This window comes from Phycodurus eques, chromosome 2, assembly GCF_024500275.1.
Source record: "Phycodurus eques isolate BA_2022a chromosome 2, UOR_Pequ_1.1, whole genome shotgun sequence".
NCBI lineage: Eukaryota > Metazoa > Chordata > Actinopteri > Syngnathiformes > Syngnathidae > Phycodurus > Phycodurus eques.
In genome coordinates, this window is record NC_084526.1 from 32140488 (window position 1) to 32161631 (window position 21144).

The 21144-nt window shown below is 41.5% G+C and overlaps 1 protein-coding gene across 4 annotated transcripts in view; it reads right to left on the reverse strand.

The window, feature by feature from the left end:
• Nucleotides 1-218: 218 nt before the first annotated feature.
• Nucleotides 219-21144, reverse strand: part of tspan4a (tetraspanin 4a) — a 151052-nt gene continuing 130126 nt past the window's right edge. For all 4 annotated transcript variants that reach the window (XM_061670334.1, XM_061670333.1, XM_061670332.1 and 1 more), the window contains 4 exons: nt 13943-14044; nt 12276-12407; nt 3660-3743; nt 219-680 (listed from right to left, as the gene is read on the reverse strand). In XM_061670334.1, the coding sequence (XP_061526318.1) occupies nt 612-680; nt 3660-3743; nt 12276-12407; nt 13943-14044 (387 nt within the window). In that variant the 3' untranslated portion in view covers nt 219-611. The remainder of the gene's footprint in view (nt 681-3659; nt 3744-12275; nt 12408-13942; nt 14045-21144) is intronic.

The window sequence follows — 21144 nt, forward strand, 5'->3', positions numbered from 1 at the left end:
AGTTGTACTGCGGATGGCGTGATTCTCGTGTCTTATGTAAATCCACCACACAATGCTTTTTACAGCCAAGCAGTTATTTTAGGTGCTAAATAGAATAGATTGCGTTTACACCAGCACAAGTCTTTGTCACGTAAATGATTTTTGACATGAATACAACTCGATTACATACTAAAAGCCTCAAGCATTTCGTGATGAGCAATGACACACTGACTGCTCAGTAGATCAAAACATTTAATACACACCATCGCAGGGGACATGCACTTGCAGCACTTCAACTGGGCCCTTTCCTAACTGAGCCTCTCCTTTTGAAAACACATAAAAACACAACATAATTTAAAACAAATACATTACTGCATAACACATGTTCATTATACTGCTTGGTAAAATGCATCACAGAAATTAATATTTGACACATAGCAAATCATAGGAAACGTATTACACTGACACTGTGCTTGTTTGTAAGTGAGCAGATCAGCTGTGAAGTGGGAAATGTCACCAGAGGGGAAAGGTCAGAAAGAGTAAAGAGTATGCGTCAGGAGGAGGGGAGCTGCATCCGTCCCTCTTAAGTGCAGGGACATTGCAGATGTGCTCAAGGACGTCAGGGTTGAGCGTTAAGCGTAGTAGGTTTCTACTTTGACTGCCTGGCAGAACATCGTCATAGAGAACACCAGGCCCAGGATCTGGAAAACATCAAACATTCATGTCTCAGAGCGTCTGTGTACTTGCATTATTCAATGATTCATTTTGAATAAGGTTTCATCGATTCACTTGGAAAAAAAAAAGTACTTAATTTAATCATATACATCTGTTGCACATGATTAAAATGTGGTAATGTGTGCTGACACAACTTCCGCTTCTTCTAAAAAATAACATGATCATATATGTTAGTTTAACACATTTTAATCATGTCCGACCAATATACATGTTCAAATTATATAAATTCAAAGGACATCCCCCCCAGTGTAGACACTCAATCACCACATCATCTAATTTAACTTATCTAAGAGCTGTATCAAGAATTCTGCCTTTATTAAAATAATGCTGAAACTTTTGTTCAACTGTCAGATATGTGTCATGAATGTTTGGTCGTACTATTGTTGTTATTATTATCATCCAGTCAATGATACATTTTCAATAATGCTTGTCCTTATTAGGCTTATTAGACAATTATTATTATTATTACGGTGGATCTAGTGGTTCACAGAGGTGGAGAACTGTATTGTATCATACCAATTGGTTTTTCCAATATTTACCTTTAGTTACATGACAAACAGCTCTCACAATGGTGGTAGTGCAGTTTGAAGCTGCAACTATAATAATACAATTTATGTGAAATTAATACCATTGCATATATAATTGTTATCTTTGAAACGATGGAATTTGTGTATCTCGTTGTGACCGCTGAATCATGCTTGATACTCCCACAAATCGAAGAATTTGTACGAATTATATGAAGTACGTCATTCTTTTTATAAAAATATAGTTAAGATGAGCTAATGCTAAGTACTAGTGGTTTTATTAGTGTGAGAGTGACATCATCAAATAGCTCCCCAGGTACACAAGCTCATCACAATCATTTAACATTGGGGGAAGTAGAGAGAGCAAGAGCGTGTTGTAATAAATGACATTTCTGATAATTTATGATATGGAGGTCCAGCAGGTCGTCGGTTAACCTGCAGCTTCAGCGATTCAATCTGCTGCTCTCCAAAGTGTCCTTGAGCAACACACTGGATGAACCCAACCTTCTCCCACTACTTAGGTCAATGTTATGTACGCATGACCGCCACGAAGTGATAAGCAAATTGTGAGATCCTGGATAAAAGTGCTTATCTGGTCCTTCTAGCTTATCTGGTCCTTCTCTGCCATCAATCCATACATTTTCTACTGCTGATCATGGTCAGTAGGGGCATTAGAATAGAATAATAGAAAATGTGAAGAAATAAACTTTGTAAATTGTAATGAGGCCAAAAGTCACACACAGACATGCACGCACACACACACACACACACACACACACACACACACTGTGTGCGTACACTCATGTGTCGCGCCTTTAAATGGCATGGCCGAGAGAATGCCGTCTCTCACTCTCTCACTTACGCCACTCTCTCTCCCTGCCATGCACAGCAACAGCAGTCCGCCTTTCTTTAGTGAACATTACGTTCCAAAAATGTCAGCTTCCTATTAGCACAATCACTCAAACGTTTTACTTTCTTGGGAGATATACTGTGGGGGTAGCCATCCATCCATTTTCCATAGCGCTTATCCTCACGAGGGTCGCGGGCGTGCTGGAGCCTATCCCAGCTGACTCTGGGCGAAAGGCGGGGTTGAACCGGAACTGGTCGCCAGCCAGTAGTGTGAGAGGAAGCACAATTGAGCGTTCCACATAGGTGTACCAATTTTTTGGCGGGTAAACCGATTTATTAAGAATAAATAAATAAATAAATACATACATAAAAAAGAGGTTCCACTAAGAGGTTCCACCTTAAATAACAGTACAAATCTAACGATGACTTTCAACTTTTAACCTGTATTGTATTGTTTTAAAATCTGTCCGAAAGCATTAAAATGCAAATTCTCCGTCTTCGGTAGCTCTTTTTTAAATGTTGTGCTTGCATGCTACACTCGCTCACATCCTGTGCATCTCCTGGGGGCTAAGTCCCCCCCTATCCATAAAACCTAGTGACGCCCCTGTTAGCCATCATTAATATATTGCTAAAATAAATGTGTTTTTTTTAATGTTGCATATTTTGCACATTAAGATGATCATTAAAGAGATTTGGGCGTTCAATCCCGCCTGTGTGAAGTTTGCATGTTCTCCCCGTGCCTGCGTGGGTTTTCTCTGGACATCCCAAATCATCCCAAAACATGCATGGAAGACTCTTAATTGACTTAATTGAAGACTCTAAATTGCTCTAAAAGTGTGAATGTGAGTGCAAATGGTTGTTTGTTTATATGTGCCCTGCGATTGGCTGGCAACCAGTTCAGGGTCCTCCTGCCCGATGATAGCTGGGATAGCCTCCAGCACTCCCGCGACCCTTGTGAGGATAAGTGGCTCAGTAAATGGATGGATGGATTACAGAGATTTGTATTTGCGTTTAAGCTCACTGAGCAGCGGCCAAGTTCAGATACTTCCCCTATAGTTACTCTGTGGAAAAAAAGGTAATGCATCACTTTGCATGAGCTGTAATTACACATATGCTCAAACACTGGTAAGTTGATTACATCTACTTTCTGGTTCACTTGGCTGTATTAGAAAATTCAAAGCACCACTGAGAGTCTAATGGCGGACTACAAATGAGCCTGAAGCTGGAGCAGAAGAAGCACCACATGACTGATGCCTTCAAGAACAGAGTATTTCACTTGATCTGTTGTGTAGCCATGTCACGTAACAATCGGCTGCAAAGGAGATAAAAGAGTTTTATGGAATGTCAACCCCCCCACAATGTGGTCTTCAGTGTGAACAAATTATTATTATTATTTTTTGCTGCACTCCTGCTTTTTTGTCTGCACTCCTGCTGACCACGGAAATCCTGCGGCAGCACTTAATTCAAATGACACTGGAAATGTTAGGTTTATTTAACCAAAACTCAGAGTGTCTATATACAAGTGGAAATATCAAAAAGTTACTCATAAATCATTTAACTCTCTGTAATTACCTGAGTAAGTGCTGTGCATAGAGCAAAGATCCAAAGGGCCACCAGGTTCTCATTAAGCCAGTCCTTCACCCGCTCGTAGCATGGCTGTTGACACACACACAAGCGCATGCAGACACACAAACAGATGATGCATTTAACATGAGTCTATAGAGATAAAACATGTAGACAAGAGGCTTAGGAAATCAGTTCCTTCATGATTCAGTGTTGTGCTAACCTGCCAATCTTAATTCTTAATGTTATCGAGACATTTTTAGACAGTTCTATGGGAACAGTTTGGAGCAGGGCACTTTATGTTCCAACATAAATGCCCCACAGGGCACAAAGCAAGTCCATAAAGTGTAGAGTTGGAAATGTTTGGTGTGCAAACACATTTGGGATGAACTAGACCCTCTCAGGTCCAACATCAGTGACCTCTGCATCACAAATGTTCTTCTGTATGAATAGATACAATAAATACTCCCACAGACACACTTGAACATTGTAGAAAGTCTTCACAGAGAATATGCAAAGGTGAAACCTTTTGCTGCCATTTTTATTTACTATATGTTGAAAGGGTCAGCTCCACCAACACTTTATACCAGCGGCGATTCTAGGATTAGATGTTTGCAGGGGGCTTAACTCTCGGCCAGGCAAGATAAATTTCACAGTTTTGTACATTTTAACTCGCGATGCACCGGTTTGGAACCAAAAGACTATTTTTCACTGAAATAAAATGGCCGAAAAAACATGTTAATGCTGCTAACTCATAGCTTTGCCGTGGCCGACCAACGAGTTTGTACTGTACATGTTTAAAAATGTTTGCGATTAACAAGCAATTCCCATTGGGCTTTTCTGACTATGGGTACGTTCAGGAAATTCAATCTGATTCTCTCACTGCCCTCTGAGCGTGCAGTATTCAGACAGGCAGGACGCACTCCATTTTCTATGAGATGACGAACGAGCGTGTTGGCCATTGGCAGGCATACATACGTCAATGCGTCTGCCATATTGAATCTGTTCGTTCTGCCTGTAAACATCTCATCCTGCCTGACGCTCTGGCTGCTCTGTCTCCTCAGTCAGAGCGGTGGGAGGGTGTTCAGAATGTTACGGATTGTAGAGGGCACGATACTAATGTATTTCCAAACATACACTTGGTATTGGATCAATACCGAAATATGCAGGAGGCACACCACTGTATGTATGTGTGTAGTTGAATTGACTGGGATGTCACTATTTGACACACAGCCTACAGTCACGGTTTGATAATGACATAGTCGCGCACCATACATTAACCATAAATGTGACAGTTACATGAGGGAACTGAGTTTTTTAGACATTGAGTTCTATGTGTGTCAGCCTCTGATCAGTGAAAAGACCATGTAGTAAGTGAAGAATGGGCAAAGTTGCTACCACCATAGAGTGGTGGTGTTCTCACGCAATAATTATTTTCCCCCGACAAAGGTTGGTGACTGTGCTATTTGTACGATCTAACTAATCGATTATCTGAGTCAAAGCCACAGAAAGCAAAACAAACCATTTTACACCTTCCTTGAAAACCAGAGAATCAAAGAATATAGAATTTTTCTCAGCGAAATGTAAAGTAATTCTCAGCTGAATCAATATGGAAAATAATGCAGTGAGCCTGCTTCAGTGTTATTCATCAAACAGAATCCTGGTGGCGCTCAGCGATGCATTTGAAAATGTGTAAATTATGATAGGAAAGCCAGGTCAAGACATGTTAACTGAAAAATGTAACAGATTGGCTTGTTATTCTATGACTGCTGTCATCAGAGAAGGGAAACCGCAGAGAAGTTCAGCAGTCGAGTAGTCTGTGCTGTTTAGTTTGTTGTTCGAACAGGAGGAACATGTAAAGATGGTTCCCTCTACTGCAACCACTGGCTCCACTTCTGTACGTTTTCTTTCAACATCCTTGCTCCCTTCGTCGCTCTACTCTGAAATATCAATGATTGTAATACATTCCAATTCTAACCTACAACCTTGCGTCACAATCATAAAATAATAATGTGGTATCAGAGCAGTCATTTTTGATTGCACCTTTCCTACATAGAGCAGTAAAGACGAGGCGCGAACTGGCTTTATCTTTTGGTTGAAATGTTAATGCTTCAGATTTTCAGCAATAGCACATGGAACGATGCAAATGGGTGTTTAACATTTTAAATGTTTGTCACACTGTGACTGTGTGGGATTAAGTGTTTGAGTGTTTCTTTGGAGGGCATATTTGTCAAAGTTTTCGATTAGTTCACTACTCTATATTCATTAATCACATAAACTCATACTGTACATTCCTCCGCTTGCATGTTTGCCTACATTTTTAATATTAAAATTAAATTTTTTTTTAAAAAACAACTATCACACAGCCATAAGTATTCAGACCCTTTGCTCAGGTTCTCAGGACCCTTTAGTAGAAGCACCCTTTTGAGCTCATACAGCCTTTTTGGGAATGATGCACACACCTGGATTTGGGGATCCTTTGCCATTCCTCCTTCCAGATCCTCTCCAGTTCTGTCAGGTTGGATGATAAACGTTGGTGGGCAGCCATTTTAAGGTCTTTCCAGAGATCCTCAATTGGATTTAAGTCAGGGCTCTGGCTGGGCCATTCAAGAACAGTCACGGAGTTGTTCTGAACAAACTCCTTCGTTATTTTAGCTATGTGCTTAGAGTCATTGGCTTGTTTGAAGGTGAACCTTCGGCCAAGTCTGAGGTTCTGAGCACTCTGGAGAAGGTTTTCATCCAGGATATCCCTGTACTTGGCCGCATTCATCTTTCCTTCGATTACAACCAGTCGTCCTGTCCCCCCCAGAGCATGATGCTGACACCACCATGCTTCACTGTGGGGACTGTGTTGGACAGGTGATGAGCAGTGCTTGGTTTTCTCCACACATGTCACTTAGAATTAAGGCCAACAATTTCTACCTTGGTCTCATCAGACCAGAGAATCTTATTTCTCACCATCTTGGAATCCTTCAGGTGTTTTTTAGCAAACTCCATGCGGGCTTTCATGTGTCTTGCACTAAGAAGAGGCTTCCGTCAGGCCACTCTGCCATAAAACCCCGATTGGTGGAGGGCTGCAGTGATGGTTGACTTTCTAGAACTTTCTCCCATCTCCCGACTGCATCTCTAGAGCTCAGCCACAGTGATCTTTGTGTTCTTATTTACCTCTATTACCAAGGCTCTTCTCCCCCAATTTCTCAGTTTGGCTGGACGGCCAGCTCTAGGAAGGGTTCTGGTCGTCCCAAACGTCTTCCATTTAAGGATTATAGAGGCCACTGTGCTCTTAGGAACATAAAGTGCAGCAGAATTTTTTTGTAACCTTGGCCAGATCTGTGCCTTGCCACAATTCTGTCTCTGCGCTCTTCAGGCAGTTCCTTTGACCTCATGATTCTCCTTTGCTCTTACATGCACTGTAAGGTCTTATATAGACAAGTGTGTGGCTTTCCTAATCAAGTCCAATCTGTATAATCAAACACAGCTGGACTCCAATGAAAGTGTAGAACTATCTCAAGGATGATCAGAAGAAATGGACAGCAGCCGAGTTAAATATATGAGTGTCACAGCAAAGGGTCTGAATACTTATGGCTGTGTGATATTTCAGTTTTTCTTTTTCAATCAACGAAAATTTCAACAATTCAATTGTTTTTCTGTCAATATGGGGTGCTGTGTGTACATTAATGAGGAAAAATTTAACTTAAACGATTTTAACAAATGGCTGCAATATAACAAAGAGAGAAAAATTTAAGTGGGTCTAAAAACTTTCCGTACCCACTGTATGTGATCCTATAAAAATTCAGTCAATGCATTTAACATAGTGAAAATGGGACCTGTTGGCAGTGCACAATGTCTATTTAGTTGTTGATGTCAATGAAGTCAAGGCTTGATAGATATTTACAACAATATAACATTGTATTAGAAATCTATCCATAAACTGCTTGAAGGACACAATATGCCAGCTCGTAGAATCGTGGTGCTAAAACTACAATAGAATTCACCAAGATTGAAGTCTGATGGAGAAATTCAACAACTAGGGAAGAGAAAATAAATTTTAACAATGGGGACATGGTTGTTCAGGATATCTTTTTAAAATTTCTGTCTATAAAGATAGAGAGTGTGCACCGGTTTTCCCACTCGGCTCATAACTGAAAGAATGGCGCTAATGTTACTGAGTGACAGGTTAATAGGAAGCGCAAACAAGTGGGGATTTTACAAATGCAGCGCAGAAGAGTTTGCAGGGGTGAAGAGCAGGTCACAGGGATGTGGTGTTTGTTTTGAAAATTAGCTGTTCTTCCATAGCTTTGCAACTTCAATTTCCTCTCATAAAAACCTACTTTATCATGCAACATGTTGATATAAATTGTATGCGCGAACGACTCGAAATCAGTCTGGCGTGCATTCCAATCGCTGACTAATTACAAGCGACGATCCCCCCAAGCTGAGAACAATAGCACACTAGCCAACGACTTGAATACCTTCTATTGCAGATTTGAAAAAGGACAGTTTCACTCCACACACCAACCCGGCCGCACCCGCGACCACAACCACACCTCTGACTTCTGCGTTAACCATCCATGAACAGGATGTGAGACGCATCTTCAAACAACAGAAGATTAACAAAGCAACAGGACCGGACCATGTGTCCCCATCCTGCCTCAAAGTCTGCGCGGACCAGCTCGCTCCAGTCTTCACTCAGATCTTTAACAGATCTTTGGAAATGTGCGAAGTTCCATCCTGCTTCAAACGCTCCACCATCATTCCAGTCCCCAAGAAACCTGCAATCTCTAGTCTGAATGACTACAGGCCTGTCGCTTTGACATCTGTGGTCATGAAGTCCTTTGAACGTCTCGTGCTGGACCACCTCAAGAGTGTCACAGGTCCCCTGCTGGACCCCCTGCAGTTTGCCTACCAAGCGAACAGGTCTGCGGATGATGCAGTCAACATGGGACTGCACTTCATCCTAGAACACCTCGACAGTGCAGGGACCTACGTGAGGATCCTGTTCGTGGACTTCAGCTCAGCGTTCAACACCATCATCCCTGAACTCCTTTCAACCAAGCTTCTCCAGCTCAGCGTCTCACCTGCCATCTGCCAGTGGATTTACAGCTTTCTGACGGGCAGGACACAGCAGGTCAGGCTGGGGGAGGCCACCTCATCCACACGCAGCATCAGCACTGGGGCGCCCCAAGGTTGTGTCCTCTCTCCGCTGCTCTTCTCTCTCTACACGAACGACTGCACCTCAGCGAACCCGACTGTCAAGCTCCTGAAGTTTGCAGATGACACCACTGTCATCGGCCTCATCAAGGACGGTGACGAGTCTGCATATCGACAGGAAGCGGAGCGGCTGGAGCTGTGGTGCGGCCGACACAACCTGGAGCTGAACACGCTCAAGACGGTAGAGATGATCGTGGACTTCAGGAGGCATCCTTCGCCACAGCTGCCCCTCACGTTGTCCAGCTGCCTTGTGTCAACCGTCGAGACCTTCAAGTTCCTGGGAATTACAATCTCTCAGGACCTGAAGTGGGCGAACAACATCAACTCCGTCCTCAAAAAGGCCCAGCAGAGGATGTACTTCCTGCGGCTTCTGAGAAAGCACGGCCTGCCACCGGAGCTGCTGAGACAGTTCTACACAGCGGTCATCGAATCGGTCCTGTGTTCTTCCATCACAATCTGGTTTGGTGCTGCTACAAAAAAGGACAAGCTCCGACTGCAACGGACAATCAAAACTGCTGAAAGGATTGTCGGTAACCCCCTACCCACCATTGAGGACTTGCACGCTGCCAGAACTAAGACAAGGGCGTGCAAAATCCTCTCGGACCGTCTGCACCCCGGTCACCAGCTCTTCCAGCTCCTTCCCTCAGGTAGGCGCTACCGATCAACGCTAACTAGAACTAGTAGACATTCCAACAGCTTCTTCCCTCTTGCGATCAACTTCTTAAACACCTAACCTATAATTCCATTACAACAAGCTGGCAATTTTTTGACTTGAGTTCGTTGTCACATTTCTGTGGGGCCAATTATGTATGACTCGTGCACTCACTGTAGTTGTCTCGCCATGCTGCACTATTTGCATATACTGGCCACTCATGCCAGAGTAGCATCTGCTCCATTTGCACACTGATTGAGGAGTATCTGTAACATTTGCACAACCGACATTGTCCCAGATGATCGCACTACTTGTCACTTTAAACCGCATACACTCCTTGAAGTCTCAGCGCCCTTTGCACAATGGTCATTGCACCGGACTATTGCAATATTAGTCGTTCGAACTGCTCTAAGTGCTAGAGGACTCTGCATCTTTTTGCACAATTGTTTTTTGTCAATGTCTTTATGTCCCCAAAGTGTTCTGTAAATTGACTGTTTGTTGTACTAGAGCGGCTCCAACTACCGGAGACAAATTCCTTGTGTGTTTTGGACATACTTGGCAAATAAAGATGATTCTGATTCTGATTCTGATTCTGATTCTGATGACATGGCGTTCTGGCAAATAACTGGAAGCACACAGCAGCATTTATTCATTAACAACCCTGTACACAGGACAGGTATTACTTTTTCTCTGACTACCTCAACACCCTATGCAGCTTTATCCAACACAAGTTCAAGTTACGATCATAATAAATCAGAAAAAAAGGACAGAACCTATTCTACTGTATCAGTTCAATGCATTTTCATTCATGATATTCATGGTTTTGGTGAAAATGCTTTTGCACCATGTATATGTGCAACACAATACAGCTAGTTCACGCTGCAACCCCCTAAACCTCCAGCAATATGTAGAAAACTCACGACAATTTGCTTTTAAAGCAACCAGTTTTGTAGAAATCAGCTTTAAAATAAATCTCATCAGGATAGACTTGTATTAAGGAGAACAGTAGCTCTCTCATTACTACTGCAACCTTGGAACACCAATTTTAGTGGTTGCAATATACAGTTGGTGCACCAGGTAGGGAACTTCTCATATTATGTTATTATTGTCACTGTAGTATCTGTTCTAAGATTATCGTCTACAATAGTTGTATAAACATTGCCGCATATTAAAGTGATGAAACGATGTGAATTAAGACGAGAGTAAGGTTTCATTTTTGTAAGGAAAAACTGGTAGGTTACCAGGAAAACTACAGCCCTCTCTATTATATGCTGATGTACTTTGAATTTTTTTTTAATTCAATTAAAATTTCACGATTGATATGAACTGCACAACAAAAAAACCTATTTAAAACACGTGAAATTAGCATTCTAGGAGGCACGCCAGTGTAGATCACATGACATTTGCGTGGTCGCGTGTTGCTAGGCACAGGTCATAGGGCTTATTCATGACATCCCTTTTGGCCAATGGAAAAAATATGCTTATGCCAGTCATGCTCACTGGGATGACAAAGTAAAGGCTGACTGTATCATGGCCATGGGCAGTGAACAGTCCTAAAACAGTCCCATCGTCACAAGGCAAGTTTACTACTCAACTAACTTTTTAATTGAATCACTTATCACTTGCTCACACTTCTGAATAAAAAATAGAATATCTCCTGCATCTGTTTTCACCACATTCATCAGCGTTTTAGCTACTGTACACTTTTCCAGTTACTTTAAAAAATAAAAATAATAAAATAAAAATTATATATATAGTACAGTTACAAATAATCATAATTTACTCACTGATTAATCATCTGAAGAGTATTCAGAGGTCACAGTGGTGCATGACAGCTCAGTCGGTACTGAATCATTTTGTTATATAATTAAATGACTCCTCCATGTTACTTGCAGTGGCTCAGGGCTACACATCCATTCATTTTCTGAGCCGCTTCTCCTCATTAGGGTCGCGGCCGTGTTGGAGCCTATCATCGGGCAGGAGGCGGGGTACACCATGAACTGGTTGCCAGCCAATCGCAGGGCACATATAAACAAACAACCATTCGCACTCACATTCACATTCAATTTAGAGTTGTCAATTAACCTACCATGCATGTTTTTGGGATGCCCGGAGAAAACCCACGCAGGCACGGGGAGAACATGCAAACTCCACACAGGCGGGGCCGGGGAATGAACCCCGGTGCTCAGAACTGCGAGGAAGACACTCCAACCAGTCTTCCACCGTGCCGCCCAGGGCTACACAATGTTTGTGAAATAAAACTTGACATTTTGACAGTGTGGAATCGTGTTTTAATGTTCAGCACTTGAATTGTCCACAAGGAATAGAGTAAACAGCAAAGTGAAACAGTTTAACTCGAGCTCACCTTGTGTGGAACTGTTTTAGAAAATTCTGTCTGTCACACCCATCCGTCCATCCATCCATTATCTACACTGCTTATCCTGTTCAGTGTCGCAGGTTGCTGATGCCTACCCCAGCTGACTTCGGGCTAAAGGCAGACTATACCTTGGACCTATCGCCAGTGAGAGACAACAATTCGCTTGCAGCGTTACTTTCAGATTTGCATATCTAAACCGTTCTTGTGTTTCCTGCTATTGGGTTTGGAAACCCTAAGTAAAATCCAGTACCTTCGTTGCAATCTACAGTAACAGAGCTGTGGTATGACTGTTGGTTGATTTTTTTTTTTTTAATTGTTCAGGGATGGAAGCTGGAATGAAAAGACAGAAGAACAATGACAGTTGGATTGTCATGCCAGTGCTTACCGCTGTCCACCATGTTCCCGGGTTGTCCAGGCCGCAGTTGTCGCTGTACTCCAGGCAGCAGGAGTCAGGCACACGGGAAGCATTGTAGACTTCGAACCAGTCCGTGTGGTTGGTCACTCCGCAGCAGCGGAACTGCAAGGGAGTGTTTGTTATTCTCATTGAACTCAGCTAATTTACTTGCCGTGGAATAGATCGGTAAATTTGTCAACCCTGTGTCAAATTGAGCCACTTTTCTATCTTTTTTAATGCACATCTCATTTCCTTCAAAGATCATTTTGTGACCCACTTAATTGATCACCTCTTTATCTTCTCCCTTTGTACTGCTACATGATCTGACAAAGTTCCACGTTTGCAATATTACACAAATTAGTGCATTTCATGAAAAGACTAAGTGCCCTGCATCTTTCTGGTCTCTCTGGACTGTAAATCCCACTAAAGAATAGTGTTAAACACTCTGCAGCTAAACCACATAAAACAATGATTGAAGCTTGGATTTTTATCAAGAATTAAAATAATAAAAAGAGATGAATGGCATACACCGTTCGAAAAAGCCTGATTGATTATTGCTATGTCTTCCTTAAGTGAACTATTTTTTTTTCTTTCTGAATTTGATAGTAGATGAGGCTTCACAGATATCCAGTCTATTGTTTTTCATCTTGTGTACAGAGATGCTTAACTATTCAGCAAGTTAATACTATTCAGGTTGAACTCTGCCCCAGGGACACGTTCCTCATTATCTATTCAGTGACTCAGCATGTATGAAAGAGGCTTGGTGGGGAGAGCTGTGGAAGAACAAGGGCTGTCTTTTTAATGGGCTTTAACTCGGCTAGACTCAGGCTTCTTCATTTACATACAGACATAAACAAACATACATATATCGTACGACAGTGATCTGACAAGAAGTAAAGTGCATTCATGCTTGAACACGAACAATGTCAAACTATGACACTTCCCACGCCATCACCCTGCATGCAGCTAAAACTGCACATTAACACCCACACAGGCTAACACACATTATTGCATATTTTTTTTCCTGTTGTCACTGTGATGCCTTTGATCAAACACAAACATGCTAATGCCTTGTAGCTGAGCGCATACACACAAACAGGCCTGACCTGTCATCGTGTAGGCTACTAATGGAACAAAACTGCTCTCTGTAACGCTCAATCTCGGACGTGAAAATTAACCCAAAGTCCACGATTTGTCATTTGATGTCTCCTGAAGGCAGTCAGCAGCCGCAGTATTAGCTACACGTATCCTCTCCCCCCACGTTATTCACTATCACAAATTGCTCCTTTTTTCTGTTCATATTTAAAACAAATATTCGGGTAAAGCACATCAAAGTGAAAGCTGGGAACAAAGATTACCTTTCCGAGAGGATGATCTGTCAGCTTTTTTTTTTTTTTTTTTAAACACAGCCTTTTAAAGTTAGGAAACTCAGAATGTGGCAGAGATATCTGAGCTATTTTTCTTAGCTGAGGCTTTTTTTATTTTTTAAAGTCAGTAAGTAACATCAACAGAACTGTAAAGCGACAGATTCTATTAACTTAAAAAATGATTGCAGTCTGAGACCTCCGAATGACTGAGCGAAAGTAAGAAATCTAAAAAACCTATAAGCTATATGAATCTATTTCTGTAGCAGCCCACGACTGGTCATCATGTCTTACATCAGTTTGAACTATCATCCAGGCGTTGGTCAGACCCACGTTGCCCTCTGTGCCAAAAAGCTGCAGACCCTTTTTCAAATCCCTCTGGGCGTAGTGGTCGATCTGAGAGAAATAAAAGGAAAAAGAAACATTTGTCAACTTGGCTTTTACTTTACACACACTGCAAATTAAAGGTGGACTAATGCCCCCATTCCCCCTCCCCAAGAATATGTTGTACAGTATGTGCCCCCACTAGTCTAAATACAGTGTTCTGATTAATATTGCATTTGTGGAAATAGAATGGAAGAGATTCATCAATTTTCAACCATCAGAGGGGGCCGCCATGTTGTACAATATCGCCCTCTCCTGTTGACTGAAATTAACGTCACAACTGCTCTCGCGCTTGCGTTGTAAATGTCACGTTACCAAACCTGGAAAACAGGCAGGAGACTCCCCGTGTATGCTGCGATAACTAGCATGATGGTTTAAACCCAAACTTGCTAACATTTTGTTCAAACCATCATGTCATCATCCTGTAGTTATGGTTGTATTCGTAACATATTCTTGCAAAAATTAAACAGTTGGGGTTTAATTCCCCTTTAACAGATTCATTTGACTACTTGCACACATAGACATAAGTGGTGGCCAGGTGGCCACCCCGACGTGTATCTGTAATAACTGTTAAAAGAAATTCTCCTGTCGTCTATCCATCAGCCCCCCACCCCCCACCCCCAACACACACACCTTTGTCGTAGTCGAAGGGCACAAAAACATTGCAACTGACGCAAACGAGTTTTGACTCAAAGTTGCACGCACTTTAAGAACTGCTACTGTGCATAAAACTATACTTATTTAATTTGCTACTTGCTATGGGTGGGTTGCACCCTAATGTCACATTGTCATGCTGAGTATCTATGGTCTAATAAATATGCAATTGACCAAAGGGGTAGAAATGCTTGAAAACCGACCTTTGAAAAAAAAGTGTATGCCAAAGAATGAATACTAATTGTTTATATGACAGTTTTGACTCATAGGAAAAGTTTGTCAGCGGCAATGTTCTTGTTGCCATAGTAACCAGCTGTGACCGAGGCCACTGATTTACATGACAATGTGATTTGTACATTGTAGAGAGGTGAGGTGAACCACTGTTAATAACAGCTGCACTTCAGGCCTTCAGAAAAGATGATCATCGGTAACAAAAAAAAATAAATAAAAAAATTAAATAAAATAAAGCATGTGAATGATGCTGCTCTTTGACAGATTCTCCAAGAAACTAAACTGGAAAAATCCTTTGAAATCATATTCCCTCAGTTTTAGATTTTAATGTGGTTGGTGGAGAAAGCAGCCGCTTCACCTCACTAGGGTCGTGGGCGTGCTGGAGCCGATCCCAGCTATCTCCGGGCGAGAGGCGGCGTACACCCTGAACTGGTCGCCAGCCAATCGCAGGTCACATATAAACAAACAACCATTCACACTCACATTCATACCTACGGGCAATTTAGAGTCTTCAATTAACCTACCCTGCATGTTATTGGGATGTGGGAGGAAACCGGAGTGCCCACGCAGGCACGGGGAGACCATGCAAACTACACACAGGCGGGGCTGGGATTTGTAAAAAAAAAAGAAAAAAGAAAAAAGAAAAAAAGACACCATTTCCATATTTGCCAGGGCAAGGTGAAAGAAATTTGCCGCACGAAAAGAACGTACATTGCATTCCATCACATATTCATTGAAGGAAGGAACAAGCAACCTGACTTTCAGTCAGAAGCAAACTTCTGACCGTAGTGATGTTCATGGTTGCTAATATTGCAATTAGAAGTGTCAGGTAAGATAATAAGATTGTTGAAATAAGATACATCAGGTCAAGATTTTCTTTCCATATGAAGTCAACATCTGTTGATTCTTCTGAACAACAGAGAACAGCTATCTCCACCCAAAACAACTAAACAGGGAAAATCTGTCAAATTTTGATGATGGAACAATTACTGCGCACACTTATTCATTCTTTATGATGTCTTTTTTAAATAAAAAGTTTAATAGCCCCCAGGGTACTCAGCCCAAGAACCAAATTTGTCTGGTGTTGTCTGTTGTCATACGAAATAATTTTGACCTCTTAAAGAAACGCGTAGTGAAGGTTTACAGTGACGAAGAAATCATGACTTTGACCTCAGCTACCTTGACACTCATCTGTCTGAAACATAACAAATGTACTTCTTTCTCTTACACAGTAATTCCTGGAATATGGAAAAAAATCAGAATTGTGAAACTTATTTTGATTAGATTATGGGAAGATTTTTCAAGTTTAACACGATTTTTCCCACACAACAATATGGATCCTTGCTTACAAGCATGTCCAACATTCAGCCTTGAAAATCCTACAGTTCTCAACAAAAATGCAATATTTTGCGAAACCTATGGGCATATTATAGGGATAAAATACATCACCCAGGCATCCATTGTTTTTATAGCGCTTACGTCACTGGTTAGGTGGACAATGATCCCATCTGATTTTGGGCAAGAAGTGGGTTACATCCTGGATTAGTCGTCAGCCAATCACAGGACACAAAAGTGACATACAATTATTCACCCTCATATTGACACCAAAGGACAATTTAGTCTTCAATTAACTTAAAATGCATGTTTTTGGAATGCGGGAGGAAGCTAGAGTACCCAGAAAAAATAAATAAGTCATGCAAGCATAGGGAGAACATGCAAAAATGAAAAGTTAAATATAAATATGCATAGTATTTATCATTAAAAAATAAATAAATACAATTGAAGTATGTTGCTATAACAAGATATGTTTCTGCTAATTGCAGCTGATGATTATTTGCACAAAATTTAAATCCTTGTGAGAACAGGCTTATACAAATGCCTACGGAAGCAACATGCCCACTACGAAGTGCAATGACCTATCCACAACAATGTTTAGCAGAACTCTTCTTCACAGCTTCCAATTTTTTGAAATCCCTTTTGCTATGAACATACGTACACTGTCTTAACCTTTCTTACTAATCTGAGATGTCTTGTGTTACGCTGTTCCTGTATACCTGTGTTCACATCCAGCGGATGTGAATCAATACAAGCGGATGTGGTGAATGTAAATCTGACATCCGCCCACAGACAGAAGTATCTGGGTCATCCTGTTTTGTTTTTTTTCTTTACCCTTCTCACCTGGCAGAACAACTTCAAAGGAGTGGATGGATTTCATCAGGCCAGTCAATATTGTAAAAACCTCGAGACATTCCTGCGTTACCGCAGGTGCAGCAGCAACCACCCACCACCCCGAATGCCAAAACTAATTTTCTGCTGTAGGTGAAAATTATTCAAATGCATGTGTGTGGTAACCCAAATTGAGAATGAGAAAGAAAGCTACACATTTCAAACAATGTCAGTGAGTGACAGTGAGCCTGTACCAAACACAATACGCTTACAGAGTTTGATTAAGAATGCACAAAATTAACTATTGTGCAAAACATTAATAAAACATCATTTGGCTCAAAGGCTCGGAAAGATGAAGTTGAAAGAGAATCCTGAATGAAAAGATGACACAAAATGTAATGGCTCGCAATCATAAAGAGAAGTTGTTCTGGTTTCTAAATAGAGGCCAGCGAAATGCTGCTTGCTGACATCACAACAGCAGCACACGGCATGCGGAATACGCGCCATCTTCGCACTGATGCAAGAATCTCGCCTCGGCAGCTGTTACATGAGATTCAAATAGACTGGAAAAGCCTGAAGTCCTCTGAAGTTGTCCAAATGACAAGAGACAGATGCTTCTAAAGCAAGTCATTAGCAAAACGTGACTCCTGTGCAAGTCAGGCAGGCAAGCAAAAGCCGCAATTTTACTTTTAGCTCTGTATTGACGTTGTCCCCAGGACTTCATTCGCCTTTTAAATACACCAGACGAGTCCGAGATGGCACATCAATTATTCACATGGTAAGACTACGAGCATAGATGTGAGATGAGATGAGATGAGATGAGATGTATATGGTGAGGCGAGGAGAGCGACAAAGAAGTGGCTTGAAGAACGTGATAGATAGGATAGCAAGTCAGCGCAGTGAACCACATATAAAGAGAAGAGGCAGAATGAAAGCATTCAGTTTGTGGGGCAGATGAAGTGCGAATGTGCGAAATACACACTAACACATGTCGTGAGACACTTTTACAAATGCAAGGATATGAACATTTCAAAATTAAAAATGTCTCAACAAAATTACATAATAGAATAGAAATTTATAAAGGTATAAAACAAATTAGTAAAATGCGAAACGCGTTTACCAACTCCAAAACAAATCTACAAAATGCAAATCTGACACGACAGTTTTTCAGGGGCAACAAACTATTTTAGTGGAAAATAGTTTTTAAAATTTTATAACAACACACCACAAACAATATCATAAAAGCAAATTGAATCCTATCTGTTCACATTCATCAATGTATCTCGAAAGTGTAAATGTCATTAATGGTTGTGTAAGAATGGATAGCAAAATAAAACGACACGTTGTACAGGTTCATCAAAGTAATACATTTACATTGAAATGAGTGCACCAAAGTCAGGCGATTGGACCACTACACCATCAGTGACCTGGCTAATTTCGCACCCCCATTTTGACCTATAAAGTTCAGTGAAAAAATATAATCAAGAGATTCATCTCAAGAGTTTTATAATTTTGTTTGCCCAAATGTTATGTTTGACTTTGGTAAAAATGTTTCGCAACATTTGTTTACTTCTCAGCCACCGTAGCTACTCGACTACAGTGATGATGCAATGCAGCACGAATGGGAGACAGCCAAGGGAAAAGAATATAATCTCACATGTTAAAGGAGGGTGCGTAATGACAAGGAAAATGCCTCAATTTACTAGCACGCTGCAAAGACTGAAGATCCATCACCTGCCACGAATGTCGCAGGCAGACAGACTAGAATAGCTGATACATAAAGGCATCCATTAGGAAGCACAAAAACAAGTGATCATTTACACATTACTCCACTACAACATGCCAGACTACATAAGAAAAAAAAAAGGGTGTAGAAAGACTTTAACATGATTGATTCATGGCTTAAGTCGCTATCATGATGTTTGGAAGTCATGGCTAAATAAAATGAAATCACTCTTGTGGTCACGTGATGTTTGTTTCTGAAGGTACTTGCCCCCCCCCTTATCCACATGCTGGGTGTCCATGCTTATTGGGAAGGCCTGGTGTCCTGTGAATACTTTAATTACATCAGTGCTCCAAGGTAACCACAGCCTGGAGTACATTCCCCTGACTCCCAGCCCATTTGCAGTCAAATTCAAACTTTTCAAGAGCATTTCATTTGACTGCACTACCCCCACCCACCCATTCGCCCCCGCCCCCCCCCCCCCTCCCCATCTTGGGATGCGGGTTTAATTCACTTTAAGTGTTGCCGTACATTTCAAATAGAGGGAAACCACTCTAGTAGACAATCCACATATAGTCTTCTTCAGTCTCAGGACGGATCACTCAATACTTGTGAACTTCTTCACTTCTCAGATAATGACCAGATTCTAAAATAAAAGGCTCGACTTCTAATTCTGTCCTGGAGCACGGCAATAACACAAATGAAATGTTTACTAAGGACTGTAGTCCCCTTTAAGTGACTCATTTCAGTCATCAGCTGGGCCAAATGAATTTCAATGCCTGCACATTTCCATCCTCTGTTTCTCATCAAGTCATGGTTGACACTTGCCAGCCATGAGAGAAGGCAATCAATGGTGTTAGGAGGAGGGGGGAAGTGAAGGAGCGGAATCAAGGCAAGGAGGCATGTTACTTTATCTGTAAGGTAGTGAATAATGTGACTAAGATGTCTGCTAAGTTATGTAACAAATGATATTCATAATGATGGAAAAAAACATTTGCATCGTTGTAGGGTGGTGGAGCCGATCTCAGCTGACTTGGATGAGAGGTGCTTACACCTTCGACCTTTACTGTGTTCCAAATGATTATGCATGTACTGTAAGATTTAAGTTAAAAGAACATTTTGTTTTTTGTTTTTTTCTGAGGAGGTTTTTGCATATGTTGTTTTTCGTGTCTATTTAGATCACTGATATCAAGCTCAGATAGGTTCAGAGCTTAGCCTAATTAAAGGTAATTAAAGGAGGTTGTCTCGCGACCCTTGTGAGGATAAGCGGCTCAGATAATGGATGGATGGATAAAGGAGGGTTGTTCCATATTATTAAACAAGTCATAGTTTCCATGTACTATGGGGAAAAGAAAGGTTCTTTCTGATCATGAAAAACATGAAAAACCTCAATGCCTTATACAAGGTGTGAAAACACAGCACTGGACAGAGTCAGCAAACAGTTAAAAAAAAAATAGTGAGCGAGTAAGGGACAAACGAGTTTGTCCAGCTGAAGGCGTAATTAGAAAAGTTTCTGTTAGGCAAATGCACTGTATAAAAAGAGCAGCTGTTAAAAAGTCACAATGGGCAGCAAGCTAAGTATTGGAAGCGGCTGGTGCCTCTGGATTCCCAAAAACGACCACCACTAACAACTAACAACTTGAAACTCTACTATGCAAAGCAAAAGCCATTTAGCAACAACACCCAGAAACGCCGCCGGCTTCTCTGCGCCCGAGCTAATCTAAGATGGTCTGGAAAAGTGTTCTGTGGTCTGACGAGTCACATTTCAAATTGTTTTTGTGGACGTTGTGTCCTCTGGGGCAAAGAGGAAAAGAACTGCGTCCATAACTGGACGCAAAGTTCAAAAGCCAGCATCTGTGTTGGTAAGGGGCTGTGTTAGTGCCAATGGCATGGGTAACTTACACATCTGTGAAGGCACCATTAATGCTGAAAGGTACATACAGGTTTTGGAGAAACATATGCTGCCATCCAAGCAACGTCTTTTTCATGGACGCCCCTGCTTATTTCAGCAAGAGAATGCCAAACCACATTCTGCACGTGTTACAACAGTGTGGCATCGTAGTAAAAGAGTGCGGGTACTAGACTGGCCTGCCTGCAGTCCAGACCTGTCTGCCATTGAAAATGTGTGGCGCATTATAAAGGGTAAAATACGACAATGGAGACCCCGAACTGTTGAACAGCTGAAGCTGTACTTCAAGCAAGAATGGGAAAGAATTCTACCTACAAAGCTTCAACAATTAGTATACTCAGTTCCCAAACGTTTATTGAATGTTGTTAAAAGAAAAGGTGATGTAACACATTGGTAAACATGACCCTGTCCCAGCTTTTTTGGAATGTG